The sequence below is a fragment of the Oncorhynchus kisutch genome, linkage group LG6, assembly GCF_002021735.2.
Source record: "Oncorhynchus kisutch isolate 150728-3 linkage group LG6, Okis_V2, whole genome shotgun sequence".
Classification (NCBI taxonomy): Eukaryota; Metazoa; Chordata; class Actinopteri; order Salmoniformes; family Salmonidae; genus Oncorhynchus; species Oncorhynchus kisutch.
Genome location: NC_034179.2, coordinates 46,256,679 through 46,278,438, shown reverse-complemented (window position 1 = coordinate 46,278,438; position 21,760 = coordinate 46,256,679). Strand labels below are relative to the sequence as shown.

The window sequence follows — 21,760 nt, the reverse complement described above, 5'->3', positions numbered from 1 at the left end:
AGCGTTTCTCCTTCGTCAATATAATTCATCCATGTCAAGAAGCTGAATAAACAGCATGACCATTACACAGGTGCACCTTGTGCGGGGGACAATAAAAGGCCAATATAAAATGTGTAGATTTGTCACACAACACAATGCCACAGATGTCTCAAGTTTTGAGGAAGCGTTCAATTGGCATGCTGTCTGCAGGAATGTCCACCAGAGATGATGCCGGAGAAATTAATGTTAATTTCTCTACCATAAGCTGCCTCCAATGTCATTTGTCATGGAAAAACTTACACTGGGACGTTTGAAGTCAATCTTAAATTAATCATCCTTTATTTGGTTCCAACCAACTCAATGCACCATAGTACACATGTCAATCACGAGCTCTTCCTGGGCAGACCCAGGAGTTGTCTTATATACGGCTATACACAGACAAGTTATTTTTGCATGATTTAATTAATTAATCATTACCATTTTGTTTCATTCATGTGACCGAACAATACTGGTTTGTAACATGTGACAGACCAGTAGCTCACGAGACTTCTTCTCTCTAAGCTGAGAACTTGAAACTGAGATATCTTTAGTTCGTTCTCAAAACAAGGTCTGGGCATTCTGCCAAATTGCAGATACTGATAAGTGAGGATTTGTTAAATCAGTCACTTGTATGAACACAGAAATGGGTTATTAGAACAGCACATGAATAGAAGACAGAAGTGTGTTATCAGAAAAGCACAAACATTAAAATTCCATTACACATTTTAGAGAATTTGGCAGTACGTTCAACAGGCCTCACAACTGCAGACCACGTGTATGACGTCGTGTGGACGAACGGTTTGCTGATGTCAACGTTGTTAATTAACAGAGTGCCCCATGATGGTGGTGAGGTTATGGTACAGGCAGGCATAAGCTACGGACAACAAACATAATTGCATTTTATCAATAGCATTTTGAATGCACAGAGATACCGTGATGAGATCCTGAGGCCCATTCATCCACCACTATCAACTCATGTTTCAGCATAATAATGCAAAGTCCCAAGTTGCAAGGATCTGTACACAGTTTCTGGAAGCTGAAAATGCCCCAGTTCGTCCATGGCCTGTATACTCACCAGACATAGTACCCATTTATATTTATTAGGAATCCCCATTAGCTGCTGCCATGGCACATTAAGGCACTTACATATAAAACAAAAGATAAAACAGTATATCATATATCATTATTACACCACTGCATATCTACAATACAACATTTCCTCTGGTGGCATGTCCCTATCATTTCGCTACACTCGTATTAACATCTGCTAACCATGTGTATGTGACAAATAAAATTTGATTTGATTTGTGGGGTATGCATGGGTGTCCAAGCTGTGTGCTAGTAGTTAAAACAGACAACTCAGTACATTCAGTTTGTCAACACTTCTGATTGACATGCATATTATTAGTGTTAGCTGTGGGTGTACATTTAAGGGCCAGCCGCACCTTACCACACTACTGAACAGTAGTCCAGGTGCAACAAAACTAGGGCCTGAAGGACCTGCCTTGTTGATAGTGTTCTTAAGAAGGCAGAGCAGTGCTTTATTATGGACAGACTTCTCCCCATCTTAGCTACTGTTGTATTAATAGGTTTTGACAGAGAATGTAACTCAGTAAAATCTTAGAAATTGTTGCAATTTATATATATTTCTTTATAATTTTGTAGTAGAAAGCCTGCCAAGCCAGGCACCAACGAGGTGCCAAAGTAAGGATCCTGGCAATTCAAGCCAGCTCAATTAAAGCCATTAGTGCTCCACTGTTTACGCTGCCCTCTCTTTAGCCAACAAGGCATGGCTCCTAAACAGACATGGTAATGAGGTCCCAGGCCTAGCTTCCTTCCTCAGACAAGGAGACGCTGGAGCGGCTTGGGTTGGCCCACAGGGTTCCTAGCTTGGTCCACTCACACGGGACCGCAAGGTAAATGTGATCCTGACACATTGTTCCTGAACCCATAATGGGGCCTTTTCAAGGCTCCTCTAATGGGCCTCTATGGCAGAGAGAAGGGCGGGGGTACCCCCACGGGAGACCTGGGAGACTGATCTTAAAGAAGTTACGTGTCATCGTCGACCGGCTGGCCAGTTGTCTCTCGCTCCCCAGTGCTATTGTTAAACGCTTTTTTTAATGAGGAGTTGTCTCTGTGAGTCACTTTGGTATCAGCCTCCTAGAAGAGATATGGTTCAAGTTGCTGGTGATGTGGTTCATGAGGCTTTGTGGGTCTATGGCTTTGGAACAATCAGAAAACTGAATCAACAACACCTTTCTGAATCCCTCTCATTAAATGCCTTGCCCTCAATTAATTATTCTCACTCTCATTGTCCTCAGTGGCCTTACTTCAATCTGTCTATTTCCTCCATCTAGAATGACCAGACCAGGCACTCCAGTCATTCTCTTCCACCTCTTCAGCTTCTTTTCTCAGAGAGAAGGTGAGGGACGTGGCTCCGATTCTGATTCTGTATCTTATCTAGAGATATAAGATCAGAGCAAATTGCTCGAGGATCATTGTGTTATAGACCATTACGAAAGAGTGAAAGTTGTGTATGTTTAGAAGACATACGTTATTTTCCCTTTCTTTCTGGTTAAACAAGCATGACTTTATTCTTATCTTGATTGAAATCACCAAAATGTACTACATGAGTAGTCTATATGTTTATGAACAGTTGTTCCCCATTCTTTGCTCGATCTGTTACGGCAGTTGTCTTCCCCTTCATTCAGCTCTTTCTCAGGAGATCATGTACCCCTATGGGCCTACCTACCAAGATCTGGAGACACCCAAGATGGATGATGGGAGCTCCACTGAAATAATTATACTCATGCCGTTCATTTTTTTCAATAACCCCTACCGCTCCATCTATGTAAGCTCCCATTTACCCCTTCTTTCCTTCAATACCAGTAAATATCCCCAACTCATAAGAGAGAAATGTTGATCCACCATATCATCCATCTAACCAATAATTGTTATTTTGATCATCAATCTGTTCATCAACAAATCAATTGGGACTGTGCCTCCCTTTCTCTCTCTATCTCTGCAGGTCAACAACAACGGTGTGATCTCCTTCGAAGTACAGGTGAGCCAGTTCACCCCCGAGGCCTTCCCCCTGAGTGACAGCAGATCCTTCATTGCCCCACTATGGGCAGACGTGCACAACGGCATCCGTGGAGACGTGTACTACCGTGAGAGCACAGACCCAGAGCTACTGGAGCGGGCCACACAAGAAATCCGCAAGTACTTTAAGAACATGCCCACCTTCACAGCCACCTGGATCTTCATCACAACCTGGCACCAGGTCACCTTCTACGGAGGCAGTCAGACCACCCCGGTAAAATAACCACAATCACGAATCCCAGGCTGCTATATGCTCCACACACAAAACACCTGCATGCATGCGGACGATGGCCACTGGTAGTACCATTTATCCTACAATAAATGTTTTTATTCATGTGTCTCTGTGTGATGCTTGTGCAGAACTGAGAGTAACTTTTCATATGTAGTCGTCTCAAGTTGAAATCTCTCTGAAATTCTCGGTAAGTATTTGTTTAGTCTAATAGGGGTTGTTTGTTTCGGTTAAAAGGTCAATTCTGCCAGGTGGTGAATTTTTGTTTTGTCTAACTATTGAACTTACCATATGCTTGCACATTCTCACCTCTCTATAGGTGAACACATTTCAGGTTGTGTTGATATCGGACGGTCTGTCATGCTTTTCCATGTTCAACTATGGAGAGATCAACTGGAGCACAGGCACAGCCAGTGGAGGAGACCCTCTGACTGGTTTAGGTGGTAGCACAGCACAGGTAGTCCGATCATGATAACCTACATATACCACCCCTGACACACATCAAACCAATGAGGGGATTTGATTAATGCCTCTGGCATGCCCCAGGTGAACCGGGTTAGCGTTGATTGCATTTGATTTGGAACCGGACTGCCTCCCTCCGTGTGAGCCAGGTGCCCCGTTAAGCGCGTGGAGTAATAAGTAAGATTCTGTGTTTTCACATGCAGAATGGATTGCTTTTGATTTTAAAAAATGCTTTATCTGACTTCCCAATGATAACTAGTTTGAAAATTTGAATCTATATTTTATGGGAAATAGATGTTGTACAATGCACTATTCTGCATTGTTGACAATATGACAGAGCAGCACAGATTACCATTCAATTTGTGCAGGGCGCACCTTCCTCACCCTGTCACGTGACAGTCATAGCTTAATTGAATCCCCTCAATCTCAATCTCAACGCCCCACTTACCACCTCTAAAACAAATCAGTTCAATCATGATGCCCCATAAACCACCCCTAAAACACATCAGCCCACTAAAGGTGCCCCATATACCACCCTTAAAACATGTCAGACCAATCACAACCTCCCAGATATAGCTAAAATACAGCACATCCATCTTGATGCCTCCCACCTCTATGAAAGTGATAACCTCCTCACTTGCCTTTTCCCAATCTCTCCCCTCTCCAGTCAGGTTTTAATGGAGGAGAAATCGGTAACTTCCTCAACCTACCTGGGTCCCGTTCCAATGCCGTGGTTGAAATCGAGAGGACGACCAATGTAAACCTGCCTGGCCGGTGGGTCTTCCGTGTAGACACTGCCCTGATAGACCCTGCCAATGGCTGCAGTTACAATGGTGGGCAAAATGTATAACATAACAAAGACTTGACACACTGGTCAAATGTCTAGGTTCAATTGTCTAGGTACTAGTCAAGTCCATGTAGACAGTTTCTGTAAACTTGAATCACTCTCCTCATAACACAGCATGAGTCCCCTTATTTAAAAAACATCATGGCTGGGGAGACCCATATCATATCTCGTTGTCCATATCTTCTCCTAGGGCGGTTCTATCGGCGCGGTGAGATCTTCTGGCTGTCCGACCAGTGCTCCCAGCGGTGCCGCTGCCTGGACATGGACAACGAGGTGCTCTGCCGGGAGGCGCCGTGCAGCCAGCTGGAAACTTGTGAGCAGAAGGAGGGTGCCTTCTACTGCCAGTCTACGCGCACCAGCACCTGTGTGGTTTTCGGCGACCCTCACTACCACACCTTTGATGGCTTCCTCTACCACTTCCAGGGCACCTGCTCCTACCTGTTAGCTCGGCCCTGCTGGGAGGTGGCTGGCCTGCCCTTCTTCAGCGTGGAGGCCAAGAATGAGAACCGCGGCATGGCCTCTGTGTCCTGGCTGAGAGATGTCACTGTGGAGGTGTACGACCACAGAGTCATCCTGCCTAAGGGCAGCCAGGGCACAATACAGGTGAGCAGAGCAGCACTTCCAAGGAGGACAAATATGTAGGGATGTCTAGGTTTTAGCTCAGCGGGCTAACACAGTCTTGTCAATTTGCCATAGGTCAGATGGTTATAGGTCAGATGTCTTTGGGAGGCTAGGTACATAACAGTGGTCTGGTCATGTAGTTTGACAGGTAAGACCAGCAGATCCTGTGTACCGCTCTCCAAGAGATTCATTCGGACGTTACCTAAAGTTTTCATAGGAATATTCCATCAATGTCCCACCAAACATACAAAGAACATGGTTGAAATGTTCTCAGAATATAAGATATTGTTTTAGACACCTTTCATGAACATTCCTGTGTATCAGCTGTCAGGACGTCGCTTGATGGTCCCACAGAAACCCAATTGTTTAATTATTACACAGCACCCTTTGTTACTGTGGCCGAGCCCATCAAGGCTCTGATCCATTCACTGTTCTATATCTGTTGACCATTTTCGGAACACGCACACAGTGCTTTCAACTTACATATTTGACCCACTATGAAAAACATGATTACATTGTGCATGTTCATTTATACAGTAATTATTATTCAGCATGTCCTCACCTCGGATTTGAACTCACAACCTCTTGGTTCACAGCCTTCTGATGTACAGTATCTGCTACGCCACCATGTCTGTGTTATCGGACTATTCTCTCTTAATTCATTTGATTGACTTATTTCAGAAATATTAGGGCTTTTATATAGTTTTCTAATGTTGGTGGGGCATATAACCTTGTTTTAATGTTACTCTTGATTCGCAATTATGATTTTTTTTAAACCTGTTTTTCTTGTGTGCCTATAACAGAGCTGAGATTTCCTTCAAAGTGTATTCACCCTATTGCTTACACATATCCAGATGTTTCAGATCTACACAAGTGCCTAGGAAGACGATGTTAGGGTTTGTTTCTGGACAGTGCCAGACTATACTGGCCCAATAAGCACCTGCTCTCGGGTTAACCCTTATTGGGACAGTGGTTAGGGCATTCGTCATTGGTGCTTGTGGCCTGGGTTTGTGACCTGCTAGGGGAGTCACACTCACATTATTAGCAGTATACAGTATGTTAATGTCATTATTTGGCAACATTTGCAGCACCTGTAATTGATCTAATAGAAATGTGTTTCTCAATGAAAGATGGGAACCTGCAGGATTAACCCTTGAGCACAAATTATTTCAAGCTAGCTGTGGATTGAGGTTAAGGCATGTTCTTAACTCCGTTACATGAGCATCTCTCCATCGTCTGCTTGAAATGCACTTTGAAGTAAATCTCTTAAAGTGCACCCAAGAAAAACCATTTTATTGATCATAGTGATTGAGGAGTAACATTAAAACCAGGTAAAATGCCCCACCAACAATAGATCACTATATAGAAAGCCCTAACATTGCTGAAATAAGTACATCAAATAAATGATGAGAGAATATTCAGATTAACTGTAACTGACACAGACATGGTGGCGTAGCATAAATATCAGAATGCCGTGAACCAAGAGGTTGTGACTTCAAATTCCGAGGTGAGGACATGCTGAATAATAATGACTGTATAATTCAACATGCACAGTATAATCATGTTTTTCAAAGAGTGTCAAATATGTCATTTGAAATCACTGTGTCCCGAACATTGTCAATAGACAAAGAGCTGTGAATGGATCAGTGGTTCACCAATCAGGGCCTTGACGGGCTCAGCAACAGTAACAAGGCGAAATGTGTAATGTGAATTTTTTGGAGGGTGAACGTTTCTTTGGGATCATCAGGTGAAGTCCTGACAACTAATACAAAGACATTTTCTTGAAATATTCCCATGAAACATGTCTAGAAAATGCATATATTATGTTCTGAGCACATGGCAACCATGTTCTGTGTAAGTTATGTTTGACATTTAGGGAATGTTTGCCAAAACATGCTAAATAGGTTCTCAGGAGGTTTTTGCTAACATACATAGAATGTTCCCCTAACTAACAGAAAACTGGACACTCAAACATCTGGGGAACATTACAGGTAACATTACAAAAAAGTTATCTTTCTCTAGAATTGTTAGCTGGGCTATCTAATCTAATTTGGTGTTTATGTGGTACTGTCCTGCATAATCTGCCCTGAATCTCCTACCTCTCCTTTTCAAGGTGGATGGACTGATGAAGACACTGCCAGTCCAACTCCAGCTAGGTGCAGTCAGGGTGTACCAGTCGGGCATGGCCGTCGCCCTGGAGACCGACTTCGGCCTCCTGGTGACCTACGATGGGCAGCACTACGCCTCCATTTCCCTGCCCAGCTCCTACTTCAACAACACATGCGGCCTGTGCGGTAACTATAACGACAACCCTGCCGACGACCCTGTGCTGCCCGACGGCTCGCTGGCCGAGAGCGTAGTGGCGCTGGGTGGCAGCTGGCGGGCGGAGGACGCTGACTGGCGCTGCACAGACGGCTGTGCCCAGAACTGCAGTGTCTGTGAACCATTGACCGAGGCGTTCTACTTCCGCCCGGACTACTGTGGAATCATCAACAAGACGGACGGGCCTTTCAGGGACTGCAGGGCAGTGGTGGACCCAACGGCCTTTGTCTATAGTTGTGTCTACGACATGTGCAACAACAAGGACAACATTACCACCCTCTGTCAGGCCATTCAGGCCTACGCCTTAGCCTGCCAAGCCCTGGGGGTCACCATACGAACCTGGAGGTCACACACCTTCTGTGGTGGGTGCTCTTCTCTCCCGATGTATATAATCTATATGTCGGGTAGAAATGGTTTTGTTTGGACATTTTTATAGCTACCTATCCTTAAAATAAATATGTTACCTACTGTTTCTGTTAGTGATGTATCTAAATTTACTGGGTGGGAGGGGCTGGTCCAACCCAGTGTCATAAAAAAATATGCACACCCCTCCCCAAAGTTTAAAATATTTTGACATGACTCCCCTTATACCGTAAAATAAATTGAACACCCTCCCCCCATATAATTAACTGAAAATAATGTTTATGACCACAAATAACATAACTGTGTTTATAAAAGTGGATAGCACTTTAATATCATGTTCTGCGTTTTTAACACCACAATAAATAGACCATGTCAATCTTGACAAACAGAAAATATATCCCTCCCTACCTTGTAGGCTTACCTAGTATCGAAGGCTTGGCTTGACAATCTCCGAATGTCATTAAACTTTTTGGTATTTTGTAACATATGTCTCTTTCCATTCATCAATTTGCTGCTTCACAGTTTGGATTGATTGATTGATTGAATTTGTCAGTAAAATAAATACTGTCACGACTTCCACCGAAGGTGGCTCCTCTCCCTGTTCGGGCGGCGCTCGGCGGTCGTCGTCGCCGGTCTACTAGCTTCCACCGGTCCTTTTTCCTTTTCTTTTGGTTATGTCTGTTTTGTGTTTCACCTGGTTTCATTTTGGTTAATTAGGGGGGGTATTTATCTCGACATTTCCCTTGGGGTTTTGTGCGGAATTGTTTTCGTTTGACTATCAGTGAGTTTGGGTTTCGTTTTCATCAGTTCATGTTTAACAGGTGGTTTTTCCCTGGACTGTGTCTGAGTGGGGTTTCGTGGCTACTTGTTTCTCCTGTGCCTGACTCCACACCCACATCCCCTTGGGGAGATCTGACAGAATCCTGCACCCTAAATCATGGAGTCAGCAGGAGCGGACGCGCCCACCCCGTCCATGGAGGAACGTGTTCAACAGCACACGGCGGTATCACACCGTTTGGGGACAGCTATGGATCAGGTGTTAATGAGAATGGAGAGATGGGAAAGGAGCGGCCTCCCTACCTCATCTTCAGCCACTCGCCAGCCTGCAACAACACCTTCTCCGGCGGCGGCCGGACCCAGCAGGATTCGGCTAGCTCTCCTGAGGGACTACGATGGGACGGCTGCCGGGTGTAAGGGGTTCCTGCTCCAGCTGGAGCTTTACCTGGCGACCGTTCACCCGACCCCCTCGGGAGAAGAAAGTGTCAATGTCCTCGTCTCCTGGCTTTCGGGTAAAGCCCTGGAGTGGGCCAACGCGGTCTGGGAGGGCCCGGACTCGGCGAGGGACCATTACCCAGAGTTCACCCGCCGCTTCCGGGCGGTGTTTAATCACCCACCAGAAGGCAGAGCTGCGGGTGAACGGCTGTTTCACTTAAGGCAGGAGACGAGGAGTACACAGGATTTTGCGCTGGAGTTCCGGACCCTGGCTGCCGGCACGGGGTGGAATGACAGGGCCCTGATGGACCATTATAGGTGTAGCCTGCAGGAGGACGTCCGCAGGGAGCTAGCCTGTCGTGACACCGCTCTCACACTGGACCAGCTAATAGACATGTCCATCAGGCTGGACAACTTGCTGGCTGCTCGCAGGCGTCTTGATCAGGGTCTGTTTGTTCCACCCCCCAGCACTCCTGCTCCGACACCCATGGAGTTAGGGGGTGCTGCTGCAAGGGCCACCGGAGGTGGAGCCACCTCCTGCACCAGTTGTGGTCGGAGAGGACACACTGCTGACCGGTGCTGGAGGAGCGTCTGGGAGTCGAGAGGGCAGGCAGAGCACGGCTCGAACACCTCAGGTGAGTCAGCACCCGGCTCACCCAGAGCCCCCTGTTGGTCAATTGTATGTGTTGATTTCCTTTCCTGAGTTTTCCCCTCATTCCCAGCATAAGGCGCTAGTCGATTCAGGCGCAGCGGGGAGTTTTATGGACCGCGGTTTCACGTGGAAGTTAGGGATTCCCTTGGTGCAGATAGACCAAGCCTTCCCCTAGATAGTCCGTTAGGGTCAGGGTTGATCCCCCCCCCCCCAAATATGCCGATTTGGCAATCGCCGTCTGTAAAAAGAGAACGACCCTATTACCACTACATCGACTGGAGGATTGTGCAATAAACCTCCAGGTGAATGCCGCACTTCACAGGAGTCACGTGTATCCCCTGTCACAGGAGGAGACAGTGGCTATGGAGACATATGTCACCGAATCTCTGGTACAGGGGTACATTCAGCCCTCCACATCACCTGTCTCCTCGAGTTTCATTTTTGTGAAGAAGAAGGAGGGAGGTCTGCGTCCATGCATTGACTATAGACGTCTAAATTCCATCACAGTGGGGTTCAGTTACCCGCTACCTCTCATCGCCATGGCGGTGGAGTCATTCCACGGAGCACGCTTCTTCACAAACCTGGATCTTAGGAGCACGTATAACTTGGTGCGAATCCGGGATTGAGATGAGTGGAAAACCACATTTAGGACCATCTGGACTGACCACCGTAATCTGGAGTACCTCCGGGCGGCGAGGAGACTGAATAATCGTCAGGCAAGGTGGGCGATGTTTTTTACCAGATTTCGCTTCACTTTCTCTTACAGACCAAGTTCCCGTAACGCGAAGGCCGACGCACTGTCCCCTCTCAATGATACCGAGGAGCGGTCCATCGATCCCACCCCCATACTTCCGGCCTCTTGTCTGGTGGCACCGGTGTTATGGGAGGTGGAAGCGGACATCGAGCGGGCGTCTCGGTTAGGACCTCCTCCACCTCAGTGTCCAGCGGGTCGGAGGTATGTCCCGCTTGGTGTTCGGGATAGATTGATCAGGTGGGCCCACACGCTACCCTCCTTTGGTCATCTGGGGATTGAGAGGACAGTGCGGGCTCTTAGGGGGAAGTATGTGAGGGTTTATCTTTCCTCCTGTTCGGTGTGCGCTCAGTGTAAGGCTCCTAGACACCTGCCCAGAGGGAAGTTACAGCCCCTCTCCTTTCCACAGCGGCCTTGGTCACACCTGTCTGGACTTTCTTACCGATCTTCCTCCATCACAGGGGAACACTACGGTCCTGGTCGTTGTGGATTGGTTCTCTAAGTCCTGCCGTCTCCTCCCTTTGCCCGGTCTCCCTACGGCCCTACAGACTGCGGAGGCCCTGTTTACACACGTCTTCCGGCACTACGGGGTGCCTGAGGATATAGTTTCTGATCGGGTCCCCAGTTCACTTCCCAGGTTTGGAAGGCGTTCATGGAGCGTCTGGGGGTTCGATCAGCATGACCTCTGGTTTTCACCCCGATAGCAATGGGCAGGTGGAGAGAGTGAACCAGGATGTGGGCAGGTGTCTGAGGTCGTATTGCCAGGACCGGCCTGGGGAGTGGGCGAGGTTCGTCCCATGGGCCAAGATGGCCCAGAATTCACTTCGCCACTCCTCCACGGACCTGTCGCCGTTTCAGTGCGTGTTGTGCTATCAGCCGGTCCTGGTACCGTGGCATCAGAGTCAGACCGAGGCTCCTGCGGTGGAGGATTGGGTGCAGCGCTCAAAGGAGACCTGGAGAGACGTCCAGGAATCCCTTAAACGGGCCGGTGGGCGACAGAAGGTGAGCGCTGACCGCCACCGTAGTGAGGCCCCCGTGTTCGCACCGGGGGACCGGGTCTGGCTCTCGACCCGAAACCTGCCTCTCTGTCTGCCCTGCCGGAAGCTGGGTCCGCGGTTTGTGGGGCCATTTAAAGTCCTGAGGATAATAAACGAGGTGTGTTATAGGTTACAGCTCCCCTCTTACTATTGTATTAACCCCTCGTTTCATTTTTCTCTCCTCAGGCCGGTGGTAGCTGGTCCACTACAGGACGTCTCCTTGGGAAGATCTGACATACGTACAGTCCAGGCAAACGTTTTTGGCCACACCTACTCATTCAAGAGTTTTCTTTATTTTGGCTATTTTCTATATTGTAGAATAATAGTGAAGAGTGAAATAGTGAAATAACACATATGGAATCATGTGGTAACCAAAAAGTGTTAAACAAATCATTCTTCAAAGTAGCCAACCTTTTCCGTGATGACAGCTTTGCACACTCTTGGCATTCTCTCGAGCAACTTTATGATGTAGTCACCTGGAATGCTTTTCCAACAGTCTTGAAGGAGATCCCACAAATGCTGAGCACTTGTTGTCTGCTTTTCCTTCACTCTGCGGTCCAACTCATCCCAAACCATCTCAACTGGGTTGAGGTCGGGTGATTATGGAGGCCAGGTCATCTGATGGAGCACTCCATATCTCTCCTTCTTGGTCAAATAGCCCTTACACAGCCTGGAGGTGTGTTGGGTCATTGTCCTGTTGAAAAACAAATGATAGTCCCACTAAGCGCAAACCAGATGGGAAGGCGTATCACTGTAAAATGCTGTGGTAGCCAAGTTGAGCTGAGGCTGGTAACTCTAATGATCTTATCCTCTGCAGCAGAGGTAACTCTGGGTCTTTTCTGTGGCAGTCCTCATGAGAGCCAGTTTCATCAACCGCGCTCTATGGTTTTTGCGACTGCACTTGAAGAAACTTTCAAAGTTCTTGAAATGTACTGTTTTGACTGACCTTCATGTCTTAAAGTAATGATGGAATGTTGTTTCTCTTTGCTTATTTGAGCTGTTCTTGCCATAATTTGGACTTGGTCTTTTAACAAATAGGGCTATCTTCTGTATACCATCCCTACCTTGTCAAAACACAACTGATTGGCTCAAACGTATTAAGAAGGAAAGAAATTCCACAGATTATGTAGAAAATAGTACAAAGAAAGAAAAACACTTGAATGGGTAGGTATGTCCAAACTTTGGATTGCGGGACTTATTTTTTACATAATTAATATATAATTACATAGATATAGAGATGAATAAATGCTCAACCTTCAGATGAGTATGAGGGATGATTTTAAGTACAATTCTTACAACTTTGTTTGGCTGGTAGCTTATTCTTTAGAAGTTTGGGGCTGCTGGTGAACCATGATGTGAAGGCATAATTGTCACGCCTTGGCCATAGAGAGGCTTTTTATTCTCTATTTTGATTAGGTCAGGGTGTGACTAGGGTGGGCATTCTATGTGCTTTTTTCTATGTTTTTGTATGTCGTTGTTTTTGCCCAGGTATGGTTCTCAATCAGGGACAGCTGTCTGTCATTGTCTCTGATTGAGAACCATACTTAGGTAGCTCTTGCCCACATGGGTTTTGTGGGTAGTTGTTTTCTGTTTTGTGTATTGCACCTTGCAGAACTGTTCGTTTGTTGTTTTTGTTCAAGTATTCATATTTATTAAACCTTCGACATTCGTTACAGAACTACCCACCACCAAAGGACCAAGCCGCGTGTAATGGACTCCTGGACATGGGAGGAAATATTGGACGGCAAGGGACCCTGGGCACAGCTGGGAGAGTATCGTCGTCTGAAAGAGGAGCTGGAGGCAGCTAGAGCGGAGCGGAAACACTAAGAGGAATTGGCTCGAGGTAACATGTACGAGAGGCAGCCCCAGAAAATATTAGGGGGGCACACGGGGAGATTGGCAGAGTCAGGTAGGAGACCTGAGCCAACTCCCCGTGCTTACAGTGGCGAGAGAGTGACTGGGCAGGCACCGTGTTATGCGGTGAAGCGCATGGTGTCCCCAGGGTGCACGCATAGCCCGATGCGCTACATCACAGCTCCTCGAATCGGCCGGGCTAGAGTGGCCATCGAGCCAGGAGGGATAATGCCGGGCCCGGATTATACGGCACCAGCCCTACGCCCGGTGTCCCCGGTTCGCCAGCACAGCCCAGCCCAGTGCGGCCTGTTCCAACTCTCCGCACTTGTTGGGCTACAGGGGGTATCCAGCCAGGACAGGTTGTGCAGGCTCATTGCTCGAGACCTCCAGTGCGCCTCCACGGCCCAGTGCATCCGGTGCCTCGGCCAAGGAGGAGGCTGCCTGTATGTCTCCCCAGCCTGGTGAGTCCTGTGCCTGCTCCCAGAACCATGTCTCCCTCCAGTCCGTAGCTGCCAGAGCCGCCCTCCTGTCCGGAGCTGCCAGAGCCGCCCTCCTGTCCGGAGCTCCCAGAGCCGCCCACCTGTCCGGAGTTGCCAGAGCCGCCCTCCTGTCCAGAGCCTCCAGAGCCGCCCGTCAGTCTAGAGGCGCCAGAGGCGCCCGTCAGTCCAGAGGCGCCTGAGTCGCCATTCACTCCGGAGCCGCCAGAATCGCAGCCCCTCAGTCTAGAGGCGCACTTCAGTCCAGTGGCGCCCTCTACGAGGGTCTTCAGTCCGAGGCCCGCTGCGAGGGTCCCCGCTCCAGAGGCGCCACCTAAGTGGGCCAAGACTGAGGTGGAGCGGGGTCCACGTCCCGCACCCGAGCCGCCGCCGTAAAGAAGGCCCACCCGGACCCTCCCCTTAATAGAGTCAGGTTTTGCGGCTGGAGTCCGCACATTGGGGGGGGGGGGGGGGGGGGGGTACTGTCACGCCCTGGCCATAGAGAGGCTTTTTAAAAATGTTTTTGTATGTCGTTGTTTTTGCCCGGGTATGGTTCTCAATCAGGGACTGTCGTTGTCTCTGATTGAGAACCATACTTAGGTAGCTCTTGTCCACATGGGTTTTGTGGGTAGTTGTTTTCTGTTTCGTGTATTGCACCTTGCAGAACTGTACTTACCACGCTGCACCTTGGTGCTCTTCTCCTTCTCCCGACGACATTCGTTACAATAATTAAAGTGACACTGGACTAGCAAACTTTCCAGAGTTTTCAGCATGTCTATAGCTAGGTTTCCATCCAATTGGCGACAGATTTTCATGCGAATTTCCTAAATTCTTCATAATAACAATATGCCATTTCAGAGTTTCCTTTAGGATAATTTGGCACCGGACAACATAACAGGGAAGATTTTAATTTACCGAACATTTGAGAAATTTAATGGACTACCATATGCATTCAAATTCAACCTGGCGCAGGCAGCACCATCGATGAACGAGGGATGTTGGCCAAATAAGACACATTTACGTGTCCTTAATAACAGCCTATAACAAATTACAAATACACTATTCCTTGTGTTCCGATGTGTAGCATATACAACACTTCATAGTCTATTTTTTGGAGGGGTTTTAGGCTACTTTACTAAAACAATAATTGTCCACCTCACGGTTTAGCTGTCAGAGATTTGAGCATGTCAGATGATTTCTTTATGTCAGATGGTTACTGCGTCTACTACACAGATATAGATGTACAGATGGAGGGTAATTTGTAAATGTTCTATCCTTATAATTTGTATAATGATAAACACTATATTGTTAGATATTAGTTACTCTGGTAGGCCTGAAACGGTCTTCCTCACCTCAAGTTCAACTGTCAGTTGCAGCAGTTTAACAACCCTCCCCTATTTTTGACCACCACTCCCCCCAGTAAATGTCGATCTCTCCCTTAGATGTGGTTAATATCATAATGTAACTTATGTAATCATGTAATCATGTAGCACATAACAGCATAACAATCTTAGCTTAATATGATTTGTTAAATACAGTAACATCCTATTTCCCCTTTGAATGGCTGCCAGCCCTGAAATGCCCTGAGTCCAGCCACTACCAGGTGTGCACCAGTGCCTGCGCCGCCTCATGCTCGGACCTCACCTCCCACCTGTACTGCACCCACCCTTGCACAGAGGGCTGCCAGTGCGACCCGGGACACGTGCTGAGTGGCAACCGTTGCGTCCGGCACCAGGACTGCGGCTGCGAACATGAGGGCCTCTACTACCCTCTCAACGACACTTTCTGGGTGGGCCCTGATGGCGAGGGTGGAGAGTGCACCCTGCGCTGCGTCTGTGGGCCCAACGGCGAAGTCTCCTGCTTCAACGATTCATGTAGAGAAGGCGAGGTGTGTGTGACAGAGTTCGGCCTGTTGGGCTGTTACCCCCGCAGGGAGGGGGTGTGTTCTCTAGGCCAGAATGTTGTGACGGCCTCTTTCGACGGGACCTCCATGCCCTTCCCGGATGACAGCTCCTACTACCTGCTGAGGTCGTGTGGGCCAATGCCGGCCAACGTGTCTGCTGTGGAAGTAAAGATGGGCCGGCGACTGGTAAACAAGGGTCCATACTGGATGCGGCCCGTGGTGGTCAGGGTGGCCAACCTGGAGGCCCAGATGGGTGGATCGGACTTTGACACAGTGAAGGTCAGTATTATAGCCTGGTGCTCCAGTCTGTTTGTGTTTTAGCCAACTTTTCTCTGTGTTTGTTCATTGTCATTCCAAATATACAGTATGGGGACCAGGCTATTTTGGTGCTACCTCAGTCCGATTGAGAGAAAATGCAGTCTCCAGACAAATAAACATACAAAAGTATGTGTAAAGATGATCTGAGCATTGATATTGTGCTACATTGTGGGTAGGTTTTCCAGACCCAGGCACAGGAGGTTGGTGGCACCTTATTGGGGAGGACGGGCTCATGGTAATGGATGTTGTAGAATAAGTGGAATAGTATCAAACACATGGTTTCCGTTTTATTGTATGCCATTCCATTCGATCCGTTACAGCCATTATTATGAGCAGTCCCCCCTCAGCAGCCTCCACTGGACCCAAGGCAACTTTACTTCTGGACTAAGAATCACTTTCAGTGGAGAAACTTCATTTAGCATTCTATTTTTACACCAGGAGTAGGCTAAATATGAGTCTGGGAAACTGGCCCTGAAAGTCTGTCATCATGAGATGAATACCTTTCTCAAAGTAATTTAGCTGGAATTTGAAGTTCAATTGAATACAGGCTTAACTGAATGACAACAGAGATAATATAGTAAGGAATTTTATTGAATAGTTTGGTGTAGGCTTTGTCTCCAAGGAATGCTCCCCAGAGCAAGATGCTGATGACAGGTTGCCCTATGCTGCGGGAAAGGAGTTCCAATGACGGGTCTTAAGGTTATTATGCTGGTGGTTGTGGGGAGATAGGTCATTGGACGACTGTTGCTGCAAAACAAGGTTTGAGTTGACATATAAATACTCCCGTAGATTCATGCCCATTGGTTGAAAGAAAGATAGTGATTATTGCACGAGTGAATAGGTGAATGATATTCCACACGCTTGCTAATAGAAAAGGAGGAAGAGGCGTGACGCTATGCTAACGAGCTAACGTTAAGACACTATACTATAAATACTTGCCATGCTGACAAGGTATCATTATAACCCCTGCCATATAAATACCTGCTATGCTGATGAGTGAGATAGGAAGCGATGTGAATTATGAGTTTACTAGATGAATGAAAAGATCCATTCGGACCAGCCTTACTGATTGAAAATGGGTAACTACGTAACAGATATATCACTGCACTACTGTACATTACAGTGACTGAATGTTGCTGCTACTACCTCTCTATGACATAATGTTATGATGTGTCTAAATCCCAGCTGAACGGTGAGCTGGTACTACTGCCTTATGTCCACCCACTGGAGACCCTAATGATCTACCGCGCCCCTGGCAACGCTACCGTGGTGGAGTCCAGTGGATTGGTCCTAGTCCGCTACACCCGTCAGGGCCTCCTCAACATCTCTCTCTCTACCCTCTTTTACAACGCCACCTGCGGCCTGTGCGGTCTCTTCAACGGAAATGCCAGCGACGATCTCCGTCTGCCTAACGGCCGGCTGGCCGAATCCCTCGAACTCTTCACTGAGGGCTGGCGGGCCATCGCTGACGACCTGACGTGCAATGGCGATTGCGACGACCTGTACCGCATGTGCACGGACCTGCGGCTCTACCAGAGCCCGTGGATGTGTGGCAACATCAACGACCTGGGGAACAGCTCCTTCCTGGCGTGCCACGGTGCCGTCAACCCCTCGCCGTTCTTCCGGAACTGCCTGTACAACATGTGCATGCGGGAGGGAAACCGCTCTGTGCTCTGCTCTTCGCTGCAGGCATATGCCTCGGCCTGTCAGGATGCCCAGGTGGACCTTGCTGCCTGGAGGAGTGCTACCAATTGCCGTGAGTTAGTCCCTCGCCACCACCTTGGAGTGATGTTGAGTGATGGACTGATTGTGTATTTTTCGTTTATTAACCAAACCTTGGCTCTGCTAATTCTGAATAGCCCTTTCTCTTGTTTCTGTTTCTATCTCTGTCCTGACCTCTCTCTATGTCTCTCTCCTTTTTTCTCACTCTCTTTTACAATCCCTCTATCTCTCTCTCTCTATTTGTCTATTACCCCACTCTCATCTCTCTCTGCCCACCCCTCTCTCCCCTTCCCGCAGCCTTGCCCTGTCCGGAGAACAGTTACTACAATGAGTGCACCAGCGCTTGCCCACTGACCTGCGCGGGCCTGGACGAGCTCGCCGAGCTGTGTCCACTGTCCTGTCGGGAGGGCTGCCAGTGCAGGGAGGGCTTTGCACTCCACAACGGCCAGTGCGTGGCGCGCAGCGACTGCGGCTGCATCAGCTCTGGGGGCCGGCAGCTGGCCACCAACCAGATCTTCTGGAATGACTGGGAGTGCCAGGAGCGCTGCTTCTGCAATGGCTCGGACAACCGCGTCTACTGCACGCTGACACCGTGCCAGGAGGGTGAGTACTGCCAGGAGGGCCTTGAGGGCCTCTACTTCTGCCAGCCGCGCACCGAAGCGCTGTGCATTGCCGCTGGTTACAGCCACTTCCTGCCATTCGGAGGTGTACCCTTCGAGCTGCAGAGTAGCTGTACCTTGATCCTGGCTACAACGAGGTGCAACAGCGGAGTGGCGGGAGAGGAGGATATGGACCAGAGCACCGCCACCCGACCCAAGACGAGCACCAGCGCCGACCTCCCTCGCTTCAAGCTGTCAGCCCGGAACGAGGAGAGGGACACGGGGCAAGCCATCTGGGTGAGGGGGTTCATCTTGGAAGTCTACGGCTATGAGATTGAGGTGTCTCGGAGCTATAAACACACCATCACGGTGAGTGTATTATACACTTTTCACACTACCTTTCCATCCTGAATTGAACTGTATTGGCTCAGATATTTTCATTTCCCATTGTCCTTTTTTAGCACGATTCCAGAAACTATGGTGGATGCGTAACTAGGCCAGCTCAGTAAAATTTGTTTTGACTTGGCTCGGTTCCACTCAGTAGGGTGAAAAGCCTGGGGCACAGTCAGTCTTGTTAGACTTTATTAGGAAGAAAAACATGTGGTAAGTAACAGGCCAAGAATCTTACCAATGCTTTTCAGAGAATCCAACTGAATCAAATCAAATCAAATCAAATCAAATTTATTTATATAGCCCTTCGTACATCAGCTGATATCTCAAAGTGCTGTACAGAAACCCAGCCTAAAACCCCAAACAGCAAGCAATGCAGGTGGAGAAGCACGGAAACTGAAAAAAAGACAGGAGAAATGTGTTCTTACAATGTCTTGACACTTTTCATTTCAATGCATATTCATCCTTCCAGTGTGACTGATGTGTTGTGAATCTCACAGAGACATGTGAGGGAGAGTTATTTGTTAATGAAGCCGATTGAATAGCGGAGCGAAGAGTGAATTCCTCTTTGATTGGCTCAGGGCGGATCTTATTTCCATTGGCATCTTTTATAAGACTGGATTGGGCTCAGGATAACTGGTGACCTGAGCGACAATTGTAAAAGGTTCACAAACCAACCCAAAGATCTGAGGAGAACCACAATACACACACTCAATCCTATACACTCACACTTGCTAGTTATAACACACACAACACTCCCCCCCCCCCCCCCCCCCACACACACACACACACACAGTCATGACTCACTCTCCCATGCTCTCCCCCAGGTGAATAAGGAACGTCTGTACCTGCCTTTGAAGCTGGGGCCGGGGAAGGTCCACATCTTCACTTTCGGCATTCAGCTGGTGTTGGAGACGGACTTTGGCCTGAAGGTTGCCTTCGACTGGAACACCCTTCTACTGCTCACGCTGCCTCGACGCCTCTACAACACCACCTGCGGCCTGTGCCAGGGCATGCCACTTTCCTCTCCACCCGCACTCACCACCAGCAACTGGGGCATGGCCTGGGCTGAGCAAGACACATTCTGCCAGGTGGGCTGCGGCGACTCGTGCCCACGTTGTGGGTTGGTCAACAGAGGCTTTGGTGGCACCGATGCCCCTTTACTCGTCGCGGACGCCTACATGGAAGGCGTGGCCCAAGATGGTGAGGGAGGAGGAATCAATGTTGATGGCGGGGGTTACACGGGAATCCGATTCCACCTGGGCGATGGGCTGCACTTGTTTGTGGAGCCCGAGGCAGTGCGTCTGTGCGGGTTGATCGTGGACCGCGGCGGTGTGTTTGCGCGCTGCCACAGCAAGGTGGCGCCGGCGTTCTTCTACCAGAACTGCCTGCAGGACACATGCCTGGACCGGGGTGCCTCGGGGACCATTTGCAACTGGCTGCAGATCTACACCAGCACATGCCAGACCCAGGGGGTGCGTGTGTTAGGCTGGAGGATTGACACGCCCTGTGGTGAGCACAATAATAATTGAGGCAGGAATCAAGTAGATTGAGTTGAGTTTAATTCTTTCCAGCCCAGGTGGAGGCTTATCTTACATGGGACTACTCCTCAGTAGTAATAGCCTATTAGATATTATTAGGTTCTGACAAACAGAGTGAAAAACTAACGGACAACTGGTCAAAGCTCAAACCAAGTTTGTTCACCCACTGGGTCAAACAGCTGCAAAGACAAAACATGTTTACACAAGCACATATATTTATACCTTCCTCCTATGCTGAGTCTCCTCCTTGCACATCTGGGACAACCAATACATCTCTGTTTGCTAGACAGGACTTTAGTGGTGCCTGTTCTTTCTCACTTCATCTGACCTGGACTCATCTGACCTCGGCCAAAATTCCTCACTCCTCCCCAACTCAAGCCTGTCCTACCTTATCTGTTGACTGAAACCAGAACCATTGCCCTCCTCCTCTCCATAGGATACATGAGATTTTACAATAGCATGTTCTTACAAAATGTTAACTTTCTGCACTCCCCTTTCTTACTCAATAGATGTCCATACCCTCAGGAGTTTAGAAGTTAGTGCCCAACAATAACAACGGATACTTTCACCAAGGTTACATAGAGTTCTCAGTCATATGAGTAAAGGAGAGATGAATCACAAAGCAGCAGCTTTATGTTACCGTCCTACACAATGACATACAGTACGCTGTCAAGCGAATAACCAACTGATATTTTAACATTTGTTCTTATGTATTCTGCATCTATCCTCCACTTTGCACCCAAACTGTAATCTGTCCAGAGAACCAATGCCAGGTAAATGAATCATGTAATCGTCATATCTGTGTCTCAATCAAAGGCATCATATTCCCTAGCGCACTACATAAGGACTGGGGTGCCATTTTGGACACAACTCACATTTCCTTTACCCATATAAAGACATACTTATTTTTCTCCTTCCCCAGTGCTGACGTGCCCAGCCAACAGCCACTACTCCAGCTGCATGTCAGTGTGCCAACCGCAGTGCGCCCCAGCCCGCGGCCAGAGGGAGTGCACCCAAGACTGTGTGGAGGGCTGCCAGTGTGACCAGGGATACGTCCTCAATGGCAAGGGTTGCGTCCGGCCCCAGAACTGTGGCTGCTACAATGACGGCAAGTACTATGAGGTGAGTCAGTCACACAGACAGTAGTCTCTCTCCACTCCAGCTATTTTTTTACTTTTTCTGTTGAAAAACAAAACCCTGCGTATAAATACAGTAAGGTTCACACACTTAATGGTAAAAATAATATGTTTTGAGGTAAATAATGTTTTTTAGTGTAAACTTCATTAGTGTAAACTTCATGGAGTAGGCCATTCAAGGAGTTGGTCTGATGGTGCCAATGGC

At 48.2% G+C, this 21,760-nt stretch overlaps 1 protein-coding gene across 1 annotated transcript in view; it reads left to right on the top strand.

Moving 5' to 3' along the window:
- The first annotated feature begins 2,376 nt into the window (after positions 1-2,376).
- Positions 2,377-21,760, top strand: part of LOC109892912 (alpha-tectorin-like) — a 37,932-nt gene continuing 18,548 nt past the window's right edge. The window contains 12 exon segments of the mRNA XM_020485794.2: positions 2,377-2,440; positions 2,730-2,869; positions 3,047-3,334; positions 3,669-3,806; positions 4,479-4,644; positions 4,849-5,261; positions 7,393-7,963; positions 15,518-16,128; positions 17,353-17,886; positions 18,297-18,857; positions 19,706-20,390; positions 21,342-21,541. Coding sequence (XP_020341383.1) covers positions 2,377-2,440; positions 2,730-2,869; positions 3,047-3,334; positions 3,669-3,806; positions 4,479-4,644; positions 4,849-5,261; positions 7,393-7,963; positions 15,518-16,128; positions 17,353-17,886; positions 18,297-18,857; positions 19,706-20,390; positions 21,342-21,541 — 4,371 coding nt within the window.